Below are 14,286 nucleotides of genomic sequence, written 5' to 3'. Positions count from 1 at the left end.
ATGCTATTCATGTATTGCACAGCCGAATGATACATCCTAATCGAGAGAGAGAAGTCACATGCATTTTTCAAGTATTGGAGCTATATCAAGATTGAGCAAATAATTTGAATTAGTGCTGCTGCTGCTGGTGGTGGTTAGACTTGGGGGTCTTGGAACAGGGAAAGAAACAAAGAGGAATTCATTTTGGGCCTGTGGACTTGGTCTAATTAGTACTAAAGTGTTGAGGAGTACCGGTACATGTTAATTCTTTTGGTTGTATGAAAGATGTTGGAAGATGACTGGAATTAATGCTAGATTTTAGCTAGATCTTTACAGCTAAAGGAGTGATCGGTTATTTTGGGTGTATTGTCTCAATCAAGTTGGTGACTGTATGTTGGTGACTGTATGTTGGTGCATTCTTCCAGTCTTGGGGGCCATATCAATAGTGCTGAAGATTACTGGCATCAGTGCTATCTAAATCTTGGAACCATTCCCGAATAGAAGGGATGAATGTGCTCTGGGCCTGCTGTCTTGGTCTAGTTGGATGCATTCTTCAAGTCTTAGGGCCATATCAATAGTGTGAAATATCTAGCATCGGTGCAAGATCTTGGTTGATAGAAGTGAACATTTTGGTTTGGGTCCATTGTTTTGGTCTAGTTGGTGACAGTTCGTTGGGGTCGCACTCTTCGAGTCTTTGGGCCATATCGCAAGTGCAGAATATCTTGGCATCTTGGTTGATAGAAGTGAACATGTTGCTTTGGGCCTATTGTCTTGGTCTAGTTGGTAAATGTATGGAATGATGGTTCTGGTCTCTTCTCTTAGTGGGCCTGAAGGCTGCTCTTCTTGAGGGACAGGTCCTTGACGTTAAAGACCACCTTCTCCTTCTTCTCCTGGGGAGTGGAGGCCATGCAGAACCTGAGAGAAAGTAACAAAGAGACAAAAGTTATCATTACTCTGCTCCCAAATAAGGCCACACTGCACAACCCAACTACGAACTAATTTTCTGAAAAATTTGTAGCCTTTGATATGACCATTGAAACGTGCAAATTCTTGAATATCAAATTATGAATAGTCAAATAAATATTATAATAAAAAAAACAGGGGAATGCAAGCTAACGTGTAATAGAAAAAGTCAAAATCGGCTCTGAATCATAGTGACATTTGACCAGTCGTGCTATTGTGTACAATTAGTCAAGGATTTGAAGCTGACAATAATTAATTATTCAGAACCTCATTCAGGAAGAGCATGTTTTGTTCAAATTTCCATAACTAATATCATTGGGAATTCTTTGAACTGAGATCAGATAGTAATCGGATCAGTGTCCACTGTGCTTAACATTCATTATCTACCAAAGAAAAGTGATTACAGGCGGTTATCAGAACATAGAGTGAATGATGCCAGAGGAAATATCTCATACAATATCTCAAAAGAGCTAAAAGAATAACAGGCTTTCGCATGCAGGTTGTCTTTAAGTAAAAGTTCTGTTTATGCAAATTTCCATGATAAAAATTGTTTGAGGGGGAGAAGAAAAAAATCTTTAGAGACAGGTGGATACTAAAGAAGATTAACTTCATCAGTAAACCACACTGCAGCAAATTATTCTACAAGACATTTTCTAAATAAAAGGATATAATAACTTGGCTTGAAAACGGACCATGATAAAGTATAATGGTAACAATTCCCATCTAGAATATTTAAGGTATACTGGAAAGGCTGATTTTGTGAGTAAGCCCAGATTTGCTCCTGCAACGATTACTTCAGCTATATTTTGTCAAAGGTATAGGGTTAGGGTTGCAGTTGAAATATGGTTATAGGTCAATTTGAAGATCAGGGTCATGGTCAGGTAACATGTTTGGCTCAGGACTGACGTTAGGAATTTGGCTAGCATATGAAATTGACTGCAGACCATTTGTTGCAGAAGAATGTCTGGTACAGTGAAACCTGACTCTAATGACCAACCAAGGGAGACAAGAAAAGTGGTCTTTAAGTACAGGTTCTTTAAGTACAGGTTCTTTAAGGACAGCTACAAGTACATGTTTCAATGAGAAACCATTTTCAAGGAAAACAAAAAATGTGGTCTTTGTAGACAGGTGGTCTTTCTATACAGGTGGTCACTAAAGCAGGTTTGACTGTACAATCCTTTTTGAGACATGACTGAACAGCAGGGTGCAGGTATTGGGGGAGGGTAGTTATATTCACCTTTTGAAGGCTTCCAGCTCTCTCTCAGTCTCGTCCATTTCATTCACGTCAACATTCTCCTTGGGGAGGAATATCTCATCTGTGAAGGGAATCAAAATCAACAATATTTGTTCACATTCGCTAGTCAAACATAAGACCTTTTCTATGTAAAGAAACACACGATATCATACAATTATTTACCATCTTTTATCATTTCATCAAATCCCTGAAGAAGAAGAGTTTCTGCAATATTTCTCATGTCATTGCAACTGTTTTTCTCATTTTTGTTTCTATTTTGTTCCTCACATTTTCTGTAAAAGTATATGCCAAGTATCGACATATATCATATATCATAAATTTCATTGATAATCAGGTACTAATTTGTCATTAATGACAATCACAACTAATCCATTTATACATGACCACAAGAAGGCAGGGTATGAAACCAGTTGATTATTACTAATATATCTATAACTCCCTTGAAATTCATAAAGAGAGCTACTTCCTAATTGTTTTTCTATTTATGTTACAATCAACCATTTAAAGAAATCAACCAATGAGTCTCGACGCTTAGGGTAATGCTCCAGTACACATTGCACTTTCCGCTCACCTATTCTTATATTTTTAAGTAAAGTTGGAAGTAGTTGAAATTATCCAATGAAACTGATGAGAACTTAAACTTTGGGCCAACTCACCAATGGATGCATTTGGATTGTCAGAGTTCTTCTTTTTCTTGCGCCTCTTGTTAGTGGTGCTACTTCCATTGGACAGAGCCAATCCATTCGTCATCTGCTCATGGCCACCCCCATTATGTGACGTCCTGGTGTCCATTTTGTGATTAGTCTCTGATCGCTTGCTGGCGAGTCTGGCAGTGGCTGTCTCGTCCATCTTCTGTGGAAGCTGTTCCTTGAGGCTGCTGGAAGTCTGGTTGGCCTTCTTGGTGTGGATGGTGGCAGTGGCCTTTGGATTACCCTGTGCTGCTGCTGCTGCCGACATCGCTGTACCCTGTGAGGGCTTGAGAGTAGCCTGCTTCTTCAAATGGGGATCATCAATGTTGGTAGAAGCTGCCCCAACTTGCTTGGTCCTGCTGTTGATGCTCTTGTTGCCAACACTGTTAGACCTGCTGCTACTGCCACTGCTGCTGTCACTAGCATTGCCATTGAGTAACCTCTCCTGTCCTCCTGTAGTAGGTGTCTTCCATGCATTAGTGGTGTCATGTCTAGACATCTTGTCAGTCTTCTGTTGCTGCTGCTGCTGTTGCTTCTGGTTCTGGGTGAGTCTCTGCTGTGATGATTGGCTGCCTGTCTTATTGCTGGCTCCCTGATCACGTCTATTGGCGGATTTCCCTGTATCCTGATCTGCCTTTCCTCTGCCCTCTGTGCTAGCCTCCGCAGGATGAGCCAACGATGGGCCTTGCTTCCCAGCTCCATTCTGTTTACCTTTGGCCTTACTCTCTACGCTCTTATTACCAGCGTTCGATGACAGTGCATTAGCCTGGACTTGCGGTTGGGTTGCTCCAGAGCTTTTGCCCTTCTTGCTGGTACTGTCATCTTTGGGGACGATCTCCTGAGAAGTGACCATGGGCACTGCTCGGGAGTTTGAGGAAGCTTGCTTGGACAGCTCCGATGATGATGGTGAAGAAGAAGAGGTCATCGGCATGGACGAAGGTTGAGAAGCTACCAAGCTGGCGTTTTGGTCCAATTGTGGTCTGGGTTGACCCTTGGATGTGGGTACGGATTTAGATTCTGACTGCTGGGTTTCTCGAGACTGGGATTGTTGCTTGGCAGGTGCCTGATGTAGTTGTTTGGTTGGATGGGAAGGTTGTGCCTTGCAGTGGGTGTTGTGTTGTGATGCTGCCTCAAGTTGCTTCTCTCTGGTAAGCTCCATATGATGGTGGTGGTGGTGATGGAAGTGATGGTGAGAAAATACAGGGACATGGATGTCTTTCTTGTGACCGTTATCAGGCACACTCTTGGATTTCTGCTCAGCCTGTTCAGACATTAAAGAAAACAGAAAGACATATTGGATTTTAATGAGCAATCATTACCCACAATCAGAAACATTTATTCTTTTTGGTGTGTCTAGAGCTGGATGTAGCAAACAGAGATGGTAGAAAGCTATATATGCCATTAAACACATCCTTGTATAATACAAAAAGTTAAGTTTTGTGAATGAGTAAACAGGCTAAGAATTACAGACATGATATACTGATAAATTTCATGAAGTACCATGAGAAGCAGGAATGGTATATAGATTAACTATTTGAGTTATCAGAGTTAATAAATATTCCAAGCGACCCTCCCCCCAAAGAAAACTTAACAATGGAATACTGTATTTCCCTATGTATTAACCAATCTTACCTCACTTCAGGTGTCTTTTGCTTTTTCATGTATGTAATAATGGTATAACAACTTTCTCAAATGCTTATCTGTCTTTTAACTCTGTGGTTTTCACATTTCTCATAGTCATACGTAAACTTTCTAATACATAACCACTCATAAGTAAGCTGGGGCACCTACAAAAGGCTGATTGATCCATACAGAATTTCGCACTTTGATAGGCATGACTTTTTGTCTACTCAGAAGCAAACTGGCACAAACTGGTGCAAACTACGAAATGGGCTGACCGAACAAGAAAAACTGAGGAGCTCACCTTTTTCTGTCTCTGCCGCTGCCGTTTAGCTGCCTTGGAGCTGCTCTTGGTCTTCTTAGCGCCCTCTATGAAGGAGAGTAGGTCCTCTACCTTGCGCTCGTCCGCATGTAGCAGGTCATTGGGAGGTTGGATTGGCGGCTCATGGGAAGGCGAATGGTCTTTGGGCTGCGGTAGTGAAGGTGAGAGAGTTAGATATGACTGAAGTTGAACATAAGTCATTAAAAAAAAGATGTTGTATTGCCATTTAGGTGCCAAAACATGGGTCGGTCAGTCAGAAATCTTAATTTATTTTTTTTTTTTACTCCCTCTTTGGGCTGATATTTCTCTGTTTTGAATGCTTTAATATTATTCTTCTCTAAAAAACAGTAAAAAAAAAAAAACTTTTAAAGAGCCGACCGTAGATTTCAAATATTTGGGTCTGTCGCAAAGGGCAATACAACATCTTTTTTGTTGTTGGCCTAATTGACATGAAAACTCATTTCCTAGTGATCAAACAACAATCTCTTCACAATGAATTTCAAGTTCAAAAGAAGGCAAGTAATCTTTGGGATGCTGCCACTAGAGTTGAAGAAAAAATATTTGTTGGTTCTGTCGGGACCAAAATTTAATCATGATATTAAAAAAATTAATAATGGTCAAAAGTCTAAATGAATTCCATGAAGATGTACTAGTTAGAACATATCTGTAACAAAAGTCTAGCTACAGCCTATTGTTGAAACCCTAGTGCTAATTTTACTACAACACATTTGATTATATTTTCATTCAGTCAATATGCATATATGAGCATGTACAAAAAAAGCCTACAAGCAACCCAGGCTTTGGATTCTCTTTGCTTTTCATAACTCTGGATATAATTTTAGCATAAAGCCTAGCTGTGATCATCACCTAAGGGCTATTTTTGCGATACAAGGATCTTTATTAGCAAGTGCCTGGCTGTCCTGTGGCACCATGGAAGCCACATAGCTCCTGTGGTGTGTTAATAGCGCTTTTTTGTTTAATAGTCCATACATGGCGCTCACAGCTTGGTTTTACATAAAGGTCTGAATGCAGTATACATCACTAGGATATATCATCTGTTGAGAGCCAGGCTCTCAGCGGGCGATATGCTGATTTCCTTTTTGATACAGAAAGCATTTCATACTACTGATAACAACTTAACATTACCTTTCGCTCTCTTAGTCTTAGTCGCAGTCTGTCTCTGATTTCTGTGTAGTTTCGACTCGTTGGGGCAGGTTGAGGCTACAAGTAAAATAAAAAGAAATTGATGTTGACAAAATATAAGTAAATAGGTTTGCAAATGACATTTCATCTCTACCCGGAATGGTCTATCTTTTGTCCAAGACTATGAAATTACATTCTCATTTTTACTCTATAACCTAATTAATTTTATTTGTTCATCTTTTCATTTATCAATAAGTCTTCAATGATTCAGTGAAATAATTTTAGCCAGGTTTAACTTAAGGTAACTTAAAGATAAAGTTGAGTTCTGGTCATGTGATTGTATTGTGAAAGAATCGTTTTCGAATCGATAAGAAAAGGGTGATCATTTGGCATATAAGAATTGGTGTGTACTGCAGGGTTCTTTTGGCCCAATCTTGGTAAAGTTACAAGCACTGTACACAGAAAGATGTATATGGGACTACATGAATATGTGGCATAAAACTCTGTCCTGATTTTTATGTTACATGCCAAATTTAGAATATTACGGCATTTGAAGAGCCATGCTTTTCAGGGAACATTTTTTATATGATGTTCTTGTTTGCATTATACAATGATAAGACTCACAAATTATTTTACACCTCTCCCCAGAACTCAACCTTCTCTTTTCTGTTTCCAAGCCAAAATAATTACCACTCAGCATGCTGCAAACATACGGATACAATTTTCCACTTACCCCCTGACCGAAGAATTCACAATAGCAGCATTCACAATGTTTAGACTCCCTCTCCCTCGTAGTGCTGGATGCGTTGGAGTCCTTGTCGTCATAGTTACTGGGCGTGTCATCGTCATGTTGGTAGTTGGGTGTTTCGTAGTCTGGCTCACTACTGTTAGGTGGAAAGGCAATGAGAGCAATGATGCTTAACTTTATGGTTGTAGCCATGGTCATGACAAAGTAACACAAAGGGAGGAGTTTTCTTGTTAACATCTGATAATTTTTTTGGTTACATATGAAGTTTTGAAGTTTTGAAGTTTAAGAGCAACTTTTCTTCTATTCAGTTCATTTACACTATACCATCCGAGAACTCAAGAGGCATTAACTCTGACCTTTAACCTTGAGTTTACACCTTTGCGGTTCCCAGCAGATGGTGATGTAATCTATACTTGGTTTAAGATCATTTATATAAATTCTATTCTTTTAGTATAATTATAATTCAATATTTTTCCATCTGTTACATTATAACATGTTAAACAAGTTAAACAAGTTTGAATCTCAACAATCAAAATTATAAAACAACTGCTTCAGCATCTATCTGCACAGAAAGATCACCTGCTACAAGGGCAACACTTCTTGTTTCCCTTGAGTGGTTCTTTATAATGTATTTGACTGTACTTGAGATTATGGTAATACAGTCAAACCTGCTTTAGTGACCACCTGTCAACAAAAGCCACCTGTCTACAAAGAACACATATTTTTGTTTTCCTTGAAATTGAAACATGTATTTAAGGAAGCTGTCTAAAAAGACCACTTTTTGTGTTTCTGTTGGGCGGTCGCTATAGACAGGTTTGATTGTATCATCTTTTTGTGAGTATTTGCCGCCGTTTGAGAGCAGTACATACCTGCACACACTAGCCGAGGTTGGGGTACTAGCCGTAGTCTGCATGGAGCTATTACACAAGCCAGCATTGCCGCCCAAGACACCGGATGGATGGGAGATTTGGTTCTGATGTGAGCAGGCGTGCAGGTGCTGCTCGTTCAGGTAATCTGGAGAAGAGGAAATCAAAGGAAACATGTTTAAAGATCAAGTTGAGTTCTGGTCATGCGATTGTATTGTGAAAGAAACATTGTGGAATTGATCAGAAAAGGTTGATCATCTAGTATATAACTATTTGTGTTTACTACAAGGTTCTTGAATCATCAAAATGATAAGAAATTTGGTCTAGTCTTGGTTAAGTTACAAGCACTGTACACAGATAGATGTATATGGGACTACACAAACATGTGTCATAAAAAATCTGTCCCGATTTTTAAGCCGTATTTAGAATATTAAGGCATTTGAAGAGCAATGCTTTTCAGGGAACATATTTTATCTGATGTTCTTCCACACTTGCATAATACAATGATAAAGCTGACAAATTATTTTTCACCTCTTCCCAGAACTCGACCTTCTCTTTAAATAAGGAGAGACTTTGAAAGAAATTAGACTTGAAGGACACTGTATGAAAGTCATAATCATAAAGTTTAAGCTTTGCTTGGCTGGAATTTCCCAGGGGCCAGCATATATTTGTGCATTGCCTTGTTCATTGAGCACAACTGCCCTCTCAAAAAGACAAGGCCTTATATCTACCTTCAAGCTCTGCCTTTTTTGTGCCCATCTGATTGAAATCAAGGTCATTTAAATGTGTGAATGTTCATAAGAGTACAACTAAATTTGCATGCATTGTATGTGGCATTCCATGAAGAAATGTAGGTATGTATTGTACGTCACTTGATGCCAATTTCATGCTAACAAGTCATTTTCATGATTGTCTGCAGAATCAAAGAACTACTGGACTTGGAACAATAAATGCGAGACACCAATTTAGAATTTACAGTGTAAACTTACCAGGTAGTCGGACTGTAGGTTCAGTAGGTAACGTCTCTTCCCCACAACCTTGACTCTTCTTCTTCTTCTTGCCATCACTTGGCACATGCTGCTGCTGCTGCTGCTGTTGGAGATGGTGCACATCAGCCACATGAATGCCTGCATTCTGCAGCTGCAGCCCTGCCCCTTGAGCAGCCAGCATGCCCTGGGTCATAAGAGCCTGCTGGGTTAGAACCCCGGAGCTGAACTGCGCCAGACTCTCCTGGGTCACCGCTCCGCTCGTTGCATCGGTACCCTGGAGAAGGGCTGGGGAGATGAACATATTGTTGTTGGGAAGCTTCGGTACTGTCGGGAAATTGTGCTTGGCACACAGCTCCTGGGCGACTAGACTAGAGTTCTTGCCCTTGTCATTGTGGAGGTGTTGCCCTAGTCTCTGTTGCTTGGTCCATTCGCTGATGCCATTGCTGATTGACCCAGAGCCGTCATGGCTATGCTTCTTCCCTTTCTCTTCCTTGGTCGTCTTCCCTTCAGAGTTGTGATGCCCCTGGTGTACTGGTACTATCTTAGCTGAACGGTTCTCGCTCTTTTCCGCGCGGCAGTTGGACTGGATCGCCGCTTTGGCGCTCTGGATGAGGTCTGGCGCCTCGTCGTGCCCGTAGTGAGAGTGAGAGTGAGAATGCGTGTGAAGTACCATCTTGGCGCTCTCGTAGGCACTGTTCCAGTCGCCGTAGTTCTGAAGCCCGTCGGATGCGTCGAGGTTGAGCTGGAATGCTTGTTGGGAGTGGTTGGGGATCTTGTTGGGTTTCTGAGAGGTCAGGTTGTAGAGATGGGGGTGGATGAGAGGGTGTTTGGCCGAGATGCCTGGGTGGCTGAGGTCTAGTGGTTGGTGGGTCTGGAGGTTGGGGTAGAAGAGGTACGAGGGTTTGGTGTCCCCGACATTGCCCGCCATCATGGCAGCAGCAGGAAGGTGTGGACTGTTGGCAGCACATACATGACACTCGCATGGCTGACTACTGGAAATATTGGAATCCTAGCAAAAAAAAGATGGAAAAAATATTGGATTTGACACAAACGCCAACAATAGTGACTCATATTATCTCAACTTGAATGACTGCTAATGTATCTGATCAATTAAAGAATATGAAACAATTCGCAAAGACTGTATCAATGGACTACAAAAACAATAGACATTTTTAGAAAAAATTAGTGTTCGTCCAAAGTTAGAATGCTTGCGTCATCTCTACATCATCGAATGTGGGCAAACGTTTCTCAAAGTACACTCTTCTCTTATTCAACCTATACCCCCAAAAAAGCATTTTTAGGTACTTGTTTTGAGCTCTATTACATGAGACTGCATGCTTCATAGTCTTTGTTTCCAACTTGCTTTCATTCTTCTGAAACACTTCAACTGCTGAGAGCTACATGAGCATTAACTGATATCATTTTACAGAGAATCAACTCTTTTACCTCTCGGCAGTTGACCTTGAAGAATGCATTTTACAACAAAATATGAGAGCTTCCTTGACTAAGAAGGATATGAAACTCAAACGCACCTTTTTGACATCACCACCACCATTGCTCTGTCTGTCCCCACCACCAGAGTAAGATGCTCTACACCTCGCCCTGCCCCTCCTTGAAGAGTTCTCATTCGGTCTAGCTTCTCCGTCGTCATCTTCATCTTCAAAGGCATTCTCATGGGACGGTGAAGGCGACGACTCAGAGTCTAGGTCGTCCGAGTCGTCAGAGTCATCGCTTCTTGGAGAACAGAAGCTGTAAATCAGGATAGTGAGATGATATGATTAGAATGTTTGAGATGTAATCTTACTGACTTCACAAAGGTATTAATACTAATGAGGCTATTCTGAGTAAATAAAACCGTATTAATGTTATCATTATTATTATTATAATTATTATGATTTCTGCATTGTGGATTAGAAGATGAAGTGACCTACCCGGAGTGAATGAGATCACTACGAGAGAAGATAGGGATGACGTCTTCACTGTCGCCTTGGGAAGAGCAATCCGATGAGGAGGTGGTGGAAGACAGGTCAGGCGGATTGATGGACTGAAGGTAGGTATCCAGGGCTGACAGCTGACCCCCGGGCGCTGCCTCGTTCAGCTTTAGACCAATCTCTTCGTAGAGGTCAGGGGTCAAGAGGCTGGAGGTCAGTCTGTTTAGACTGCAGTCATCACACAGGCACCTGAAGACAAAAAACGATAGTTATAGCTCTATGTCTTGGACTAAGGGGGATAATTACCTAGCATTTGTTCTCACATTTTATTGTAATATTTAGGAGGCTCAACATCCACACACAAAAATTCTTCAAATCTTTTGTTTGCCCCTTAAAACTATTTGTACCATTCTATTGTTGTTTTCTCAATTATAGTTGTATAATAACTTTTAACCTTTTTTCTCTAAGAGTGGTTCAAGGGTGAATTTAAATGTATCATGACCAAAAAGCAGCCACATCAAAGTCATTTACGACAAAACATTACAAATAGGTCCAGTCTCATCTATGGTATTCCAATTCTACAACCTGATCATTTCAACTTTGTCAAAACTAGAAATCCCCAGGGCAACGTCTCAAGAAACCCTCAGAAGTACAAGTTCACCGACATCCCATTAAAATGTGTGTTAAACTTAATACATGCATTTCAATGGGATATTGCCGGACTTGTACTTACGACGGTTTCGTAAGACGCTGCCCTGGATGAGGTTTTAAAATGTCATCACTTACTTTTTCTTAGTGGAGCCTCTGTGGTTGGTATTATTCTCCTGATTCCCTCCTCCATTCGCCATGTGATTTATCAATGCTGAGTGGCACTGGAACAGATTCCTGTTATTGGTCGATTTGGTGGCCTCGCAGGATAGTGGGCGTGGCCTCGTCGTCGTGACACCCGTATCCCATGAGCGGTTGAGGGCTTCCTTCCCTTTGTACAACTCCTGAGGGATAATGGGAAAAGGATAGGTGATAATAAGTCTCTGCTTAAAAAAAATGTGCATACTGAATAAAATTGTACAACCAATGTGGTAAATTTTCTTGTCACTTCATACCTTCACATATGGACCTTCATCAATAAGCTTAAATACAAAAGAAAAAGCAGCCATGATTTGCCTAGCCTTTACATTCTCTTTTTTTAGAACACATGCATAAAGTAAAATTCAAATCTAGTCAACTTGAGTGAAAATAATAATAATAAATAATAATAATTACAGTGCTTATATAGCGCCTAACACTTACTTTGTCAGAAGTCTCTAAGCGCTCTACAATAATGCAGCAGAAAAGAGAAATATAGTCTGCAAAGAGATGCTTACAAAGCCTAAAATCTTGTGTGAGCTCATTATTTATTTTTCCTATTCAAAGATTTATGATTACACAAGGTTTCAAAGGGTAAATGTGTCTACCTAGCAAGATTCACATGAGTATTATTCATTATGTAAGTTCGGACAAACTCGATGTCTTGAGAGACACAAGAAAGACCATCCACTGAAGTACTCAGCATATCAGACACTACCAAACGTGATGAGGAGCAAATAAACCAAAGCTTTACATCTCTACACCCAATTTCACTTATTAAAGTGACGATTTGTATATATTTCAGTGATGTAAAAGAGAGAGAGTCTTGTATTACCTGTTCATCTGTATAGTCTTCTATAAGCTGCAGGCAATCTCTCCATACCACTGCTACCACTGACATGTCATTGTCAAACTGTAGATATCTGGAAAAATGAAGAAAAAGAATTTAAAGAAAAAAATGAAATGTAATCCTTATTCGTTTAACTATTCATCCATACATTGGTTATATAATTGCTGATTTCAGAATGTTCAGACAGTATAAAAATAACAGTAAAAATATGAGAGATGCTAGAACTGAAACAAAAGCCTTGTACACCACCAATTGAAATGTGCAAACATTATGAAGACATGCTTTAGTGACCACCTGTCTACAACAACCACCTGTCCACAAAGGCCACATTTGTTGTTTCCCTTGAAAATGGTTTCTCATGTACTAAAGGAACCTGTCTACAAAGGCCACTTTTTGTGTTTCCCTTGGGTGGTTGATATAGACAGGTTTGACTGTACCTGAATATGATATTCAATAAGCAATAAAAAGAGGATATTGAAATTGCTGTTGAGTTGAATTTTTAAAAAGTCTTTTCAACCATGTTGTTGAGTTGAGTTGAGGTTTTATTATCCAAACATTCAAATACATTAATATAACAATGATAACAATAATAAATATATGAATGTTGTGGATTTATTCTAATTTTGAAGAATTCTTCATAAGACAGCCTAGGTATTTTTGTACTGGTACTAACCTCTGCAGTAGATTAGAGTAGCTCTCTTCGTGGTAAGGTTCCTTCTGACTTGCGACGGCCCTAAGCTGCTTGATGAGTGTGCCCAGATTATCATGAAGACCCGGCTCCATGTAGATCAGGGAGTGAAACAGGTGTTTGTTGTGCAGCGGCCACGTTAGGTTGAACTTGTGCAGGTGCTCCTTCTCCTGAAAGACCAAGAAATATTTAAAAGATTAGACTCTGCAAACCCACAGATTTGTATTCCTAGACAACTATATGGGTGATCTGGTTGAATTGACCGACTGATTCTTTTGCAGTCTTCACAGGAAGCTTTGGAATACAGGTACATTGGGAGCTACCGGTATACAAAATTCTTTCTTAAGTCAATTCAACCGCTTCAGATATTACAGATGTACCTGTACATAGTGGTTCAGCAGACAGAGCAAAGGTCTTCCAAGACCAGGTTAATGCACTGTTGCAAACAACAATCTCCACTTGCCTATGGTTGAAACTTAAGATAACTTTTAAGCTTTCAGGTAAAAGCAAATATCAAACAAGCAAACCAATCACAATTGACCAAGTTCATGATTTCAATTTCTCTCTCTAAGTGTCATATGATATCGATTGACTTGGGCCATCATGCTGTTCTACAACCCTCAGCTTCTATCCTTCCCTATTAGTACCACTCCCAGTTCTTTCACTCCTCTCTCTTCCAACGATTTCTGCAGACTGTCCATCCAAATATCCTCCTTCTTTCCCTACTCCTCCTTCCCACAATTTTCCCTGTCAAAGCAAGATTCTCTAGTCCTTCTTCACATGTAATGTGATCCATGAACTTCAACTGCCTAATCAACATCTCACATATCATTTACCTTTGCACTCCAGCTCTTCTAAGAACTTCCTCATTACTAACTTTGTCAAAAAAACTCACCAACTCTTCTAAGATAGCGAGGAGCGTCTGAGCTGCCGAACATAGCGCCGCGTACTCCTCCAGGAGCATGGTGATGAACTGCTTGGCAAGGGGTGGGGTCCTAAAGCCCCCGTCTAGCTGCTTGAGTAGCCTCTCCCTCATCTCCTTGATGAAGTCCTCCACCTCCGCCTCCAGCCTCGTGTAGAGTAGATGGGGGTCGTGGGCGCAGAGACGATGGACGAGTTCCTTCATGCGCGGCAGACTCAGCTTGGTTGTGCTCTCCTCACCTATGAGAAATGATAACAGAAGAAATGGCTTTTGAAATGGAGGTGACGAGGTATAGTGGTTCGTTCACTTGACTCTAAATCAAAGCATTGAGGGTTCAAATCCTAGCCTGGCACTAATGTCCTTTTCTTTCACCAACATCCTCTGACAAGGCAGTGATATATGTTTGCTATTCTCTATTACATTGTAAATGATACCCCATATACTGGAGCACAACATACCTGTTGCTCCGCTATGA

The 14,286-nt window shown here is 40.5% G+C and overlaps 1 protein-coding gene across 2 annotated transcripts in view; it reads right to left on the bottom strand.

Moving 5' to 3' along the window:
- Positions 1-368: 368 nt before the first annotated feature.
- The window catches only part of LOC115917977 (protein FAM193A-like), a 38,154-nt gene continuing 24,236 nt past the window's right edge, over positions 369-14,286 (bottom strand). For both annotated transcript variants that reach the window (XM_030986085.1, XM_030986086.1), the window contains 14 exons: positions 13,785-14,050; positions 12,875-13,059; positions 12,187-12,274; positions 11,292-11,497; positions 10,506-10,754; positions 10,107-10,323; positions 8,575-9,583; positions 7,589-7,733; positions 6,705-6,855; positions 5,975-6,049; positions 4,811-4,975; positions 2,854-4,147; positions 2,180-2,258; positions 369-894 (listed from right to left, as the gene is read on the bottom strand). In XM_030986085.1, the coding sequence (XP_030841945.1) occupies positions 798-894; positions 2,180-2,258; positions 2,854-4,147; positions 4,811-4,975; positions 5,975-6,049; positions 6,705-6,855; positions 7,589-7,733; positions 8,575-9,583; positions 10,107-10,323; positions 10,506-10,754; positions 11,292-11,497; positions 12,187-12,274; positions 12,875-13,059; positions 13,785-14,050 (4,226 nt within the window). In that variant the 3' untranslated portion in view covers positions 369-797. The remainder of the gene's footprint in view (positions 895-2,179; positions 2,259-2,853; positions 4,148-4,810; positions 4,976-5,974; positions 6,050-6,704; positions 6,856-7,588; positions 7,734-8,574; positions 9,584-10,106; positions 10,324-10,505; positions 10,755-11,291; positions 11,498-12,186; positions 12,275-12,874; positions 13,060-13,784; positions 14,051-14,286) is intronic.

This window comes from Strongylocentrotus purpuratus, unplaced genomic scaffold (assembly GCF_000002235.5).
Source record: "Strongylocentrotus purpuratus isolate Spur 01 unplaced genomic scaffold, Spur_5.0 spur5_scaffold_15, whole genome shotgun sequence".
In the NCBI taxonomy this organism is placed as follows: domain Eukaryota; kingdom Metazoa; phylum Echinodermata; class Echinoidea; order Camarodonta; family Strongylocentrotidae; genus Strongylocentrotus; species Strongylocentrotus purpuratus.
Note: the sequence above shows the minus strand (reverse complement) of the source record. Positions and strands in the feature narration are given on the sequence as shown.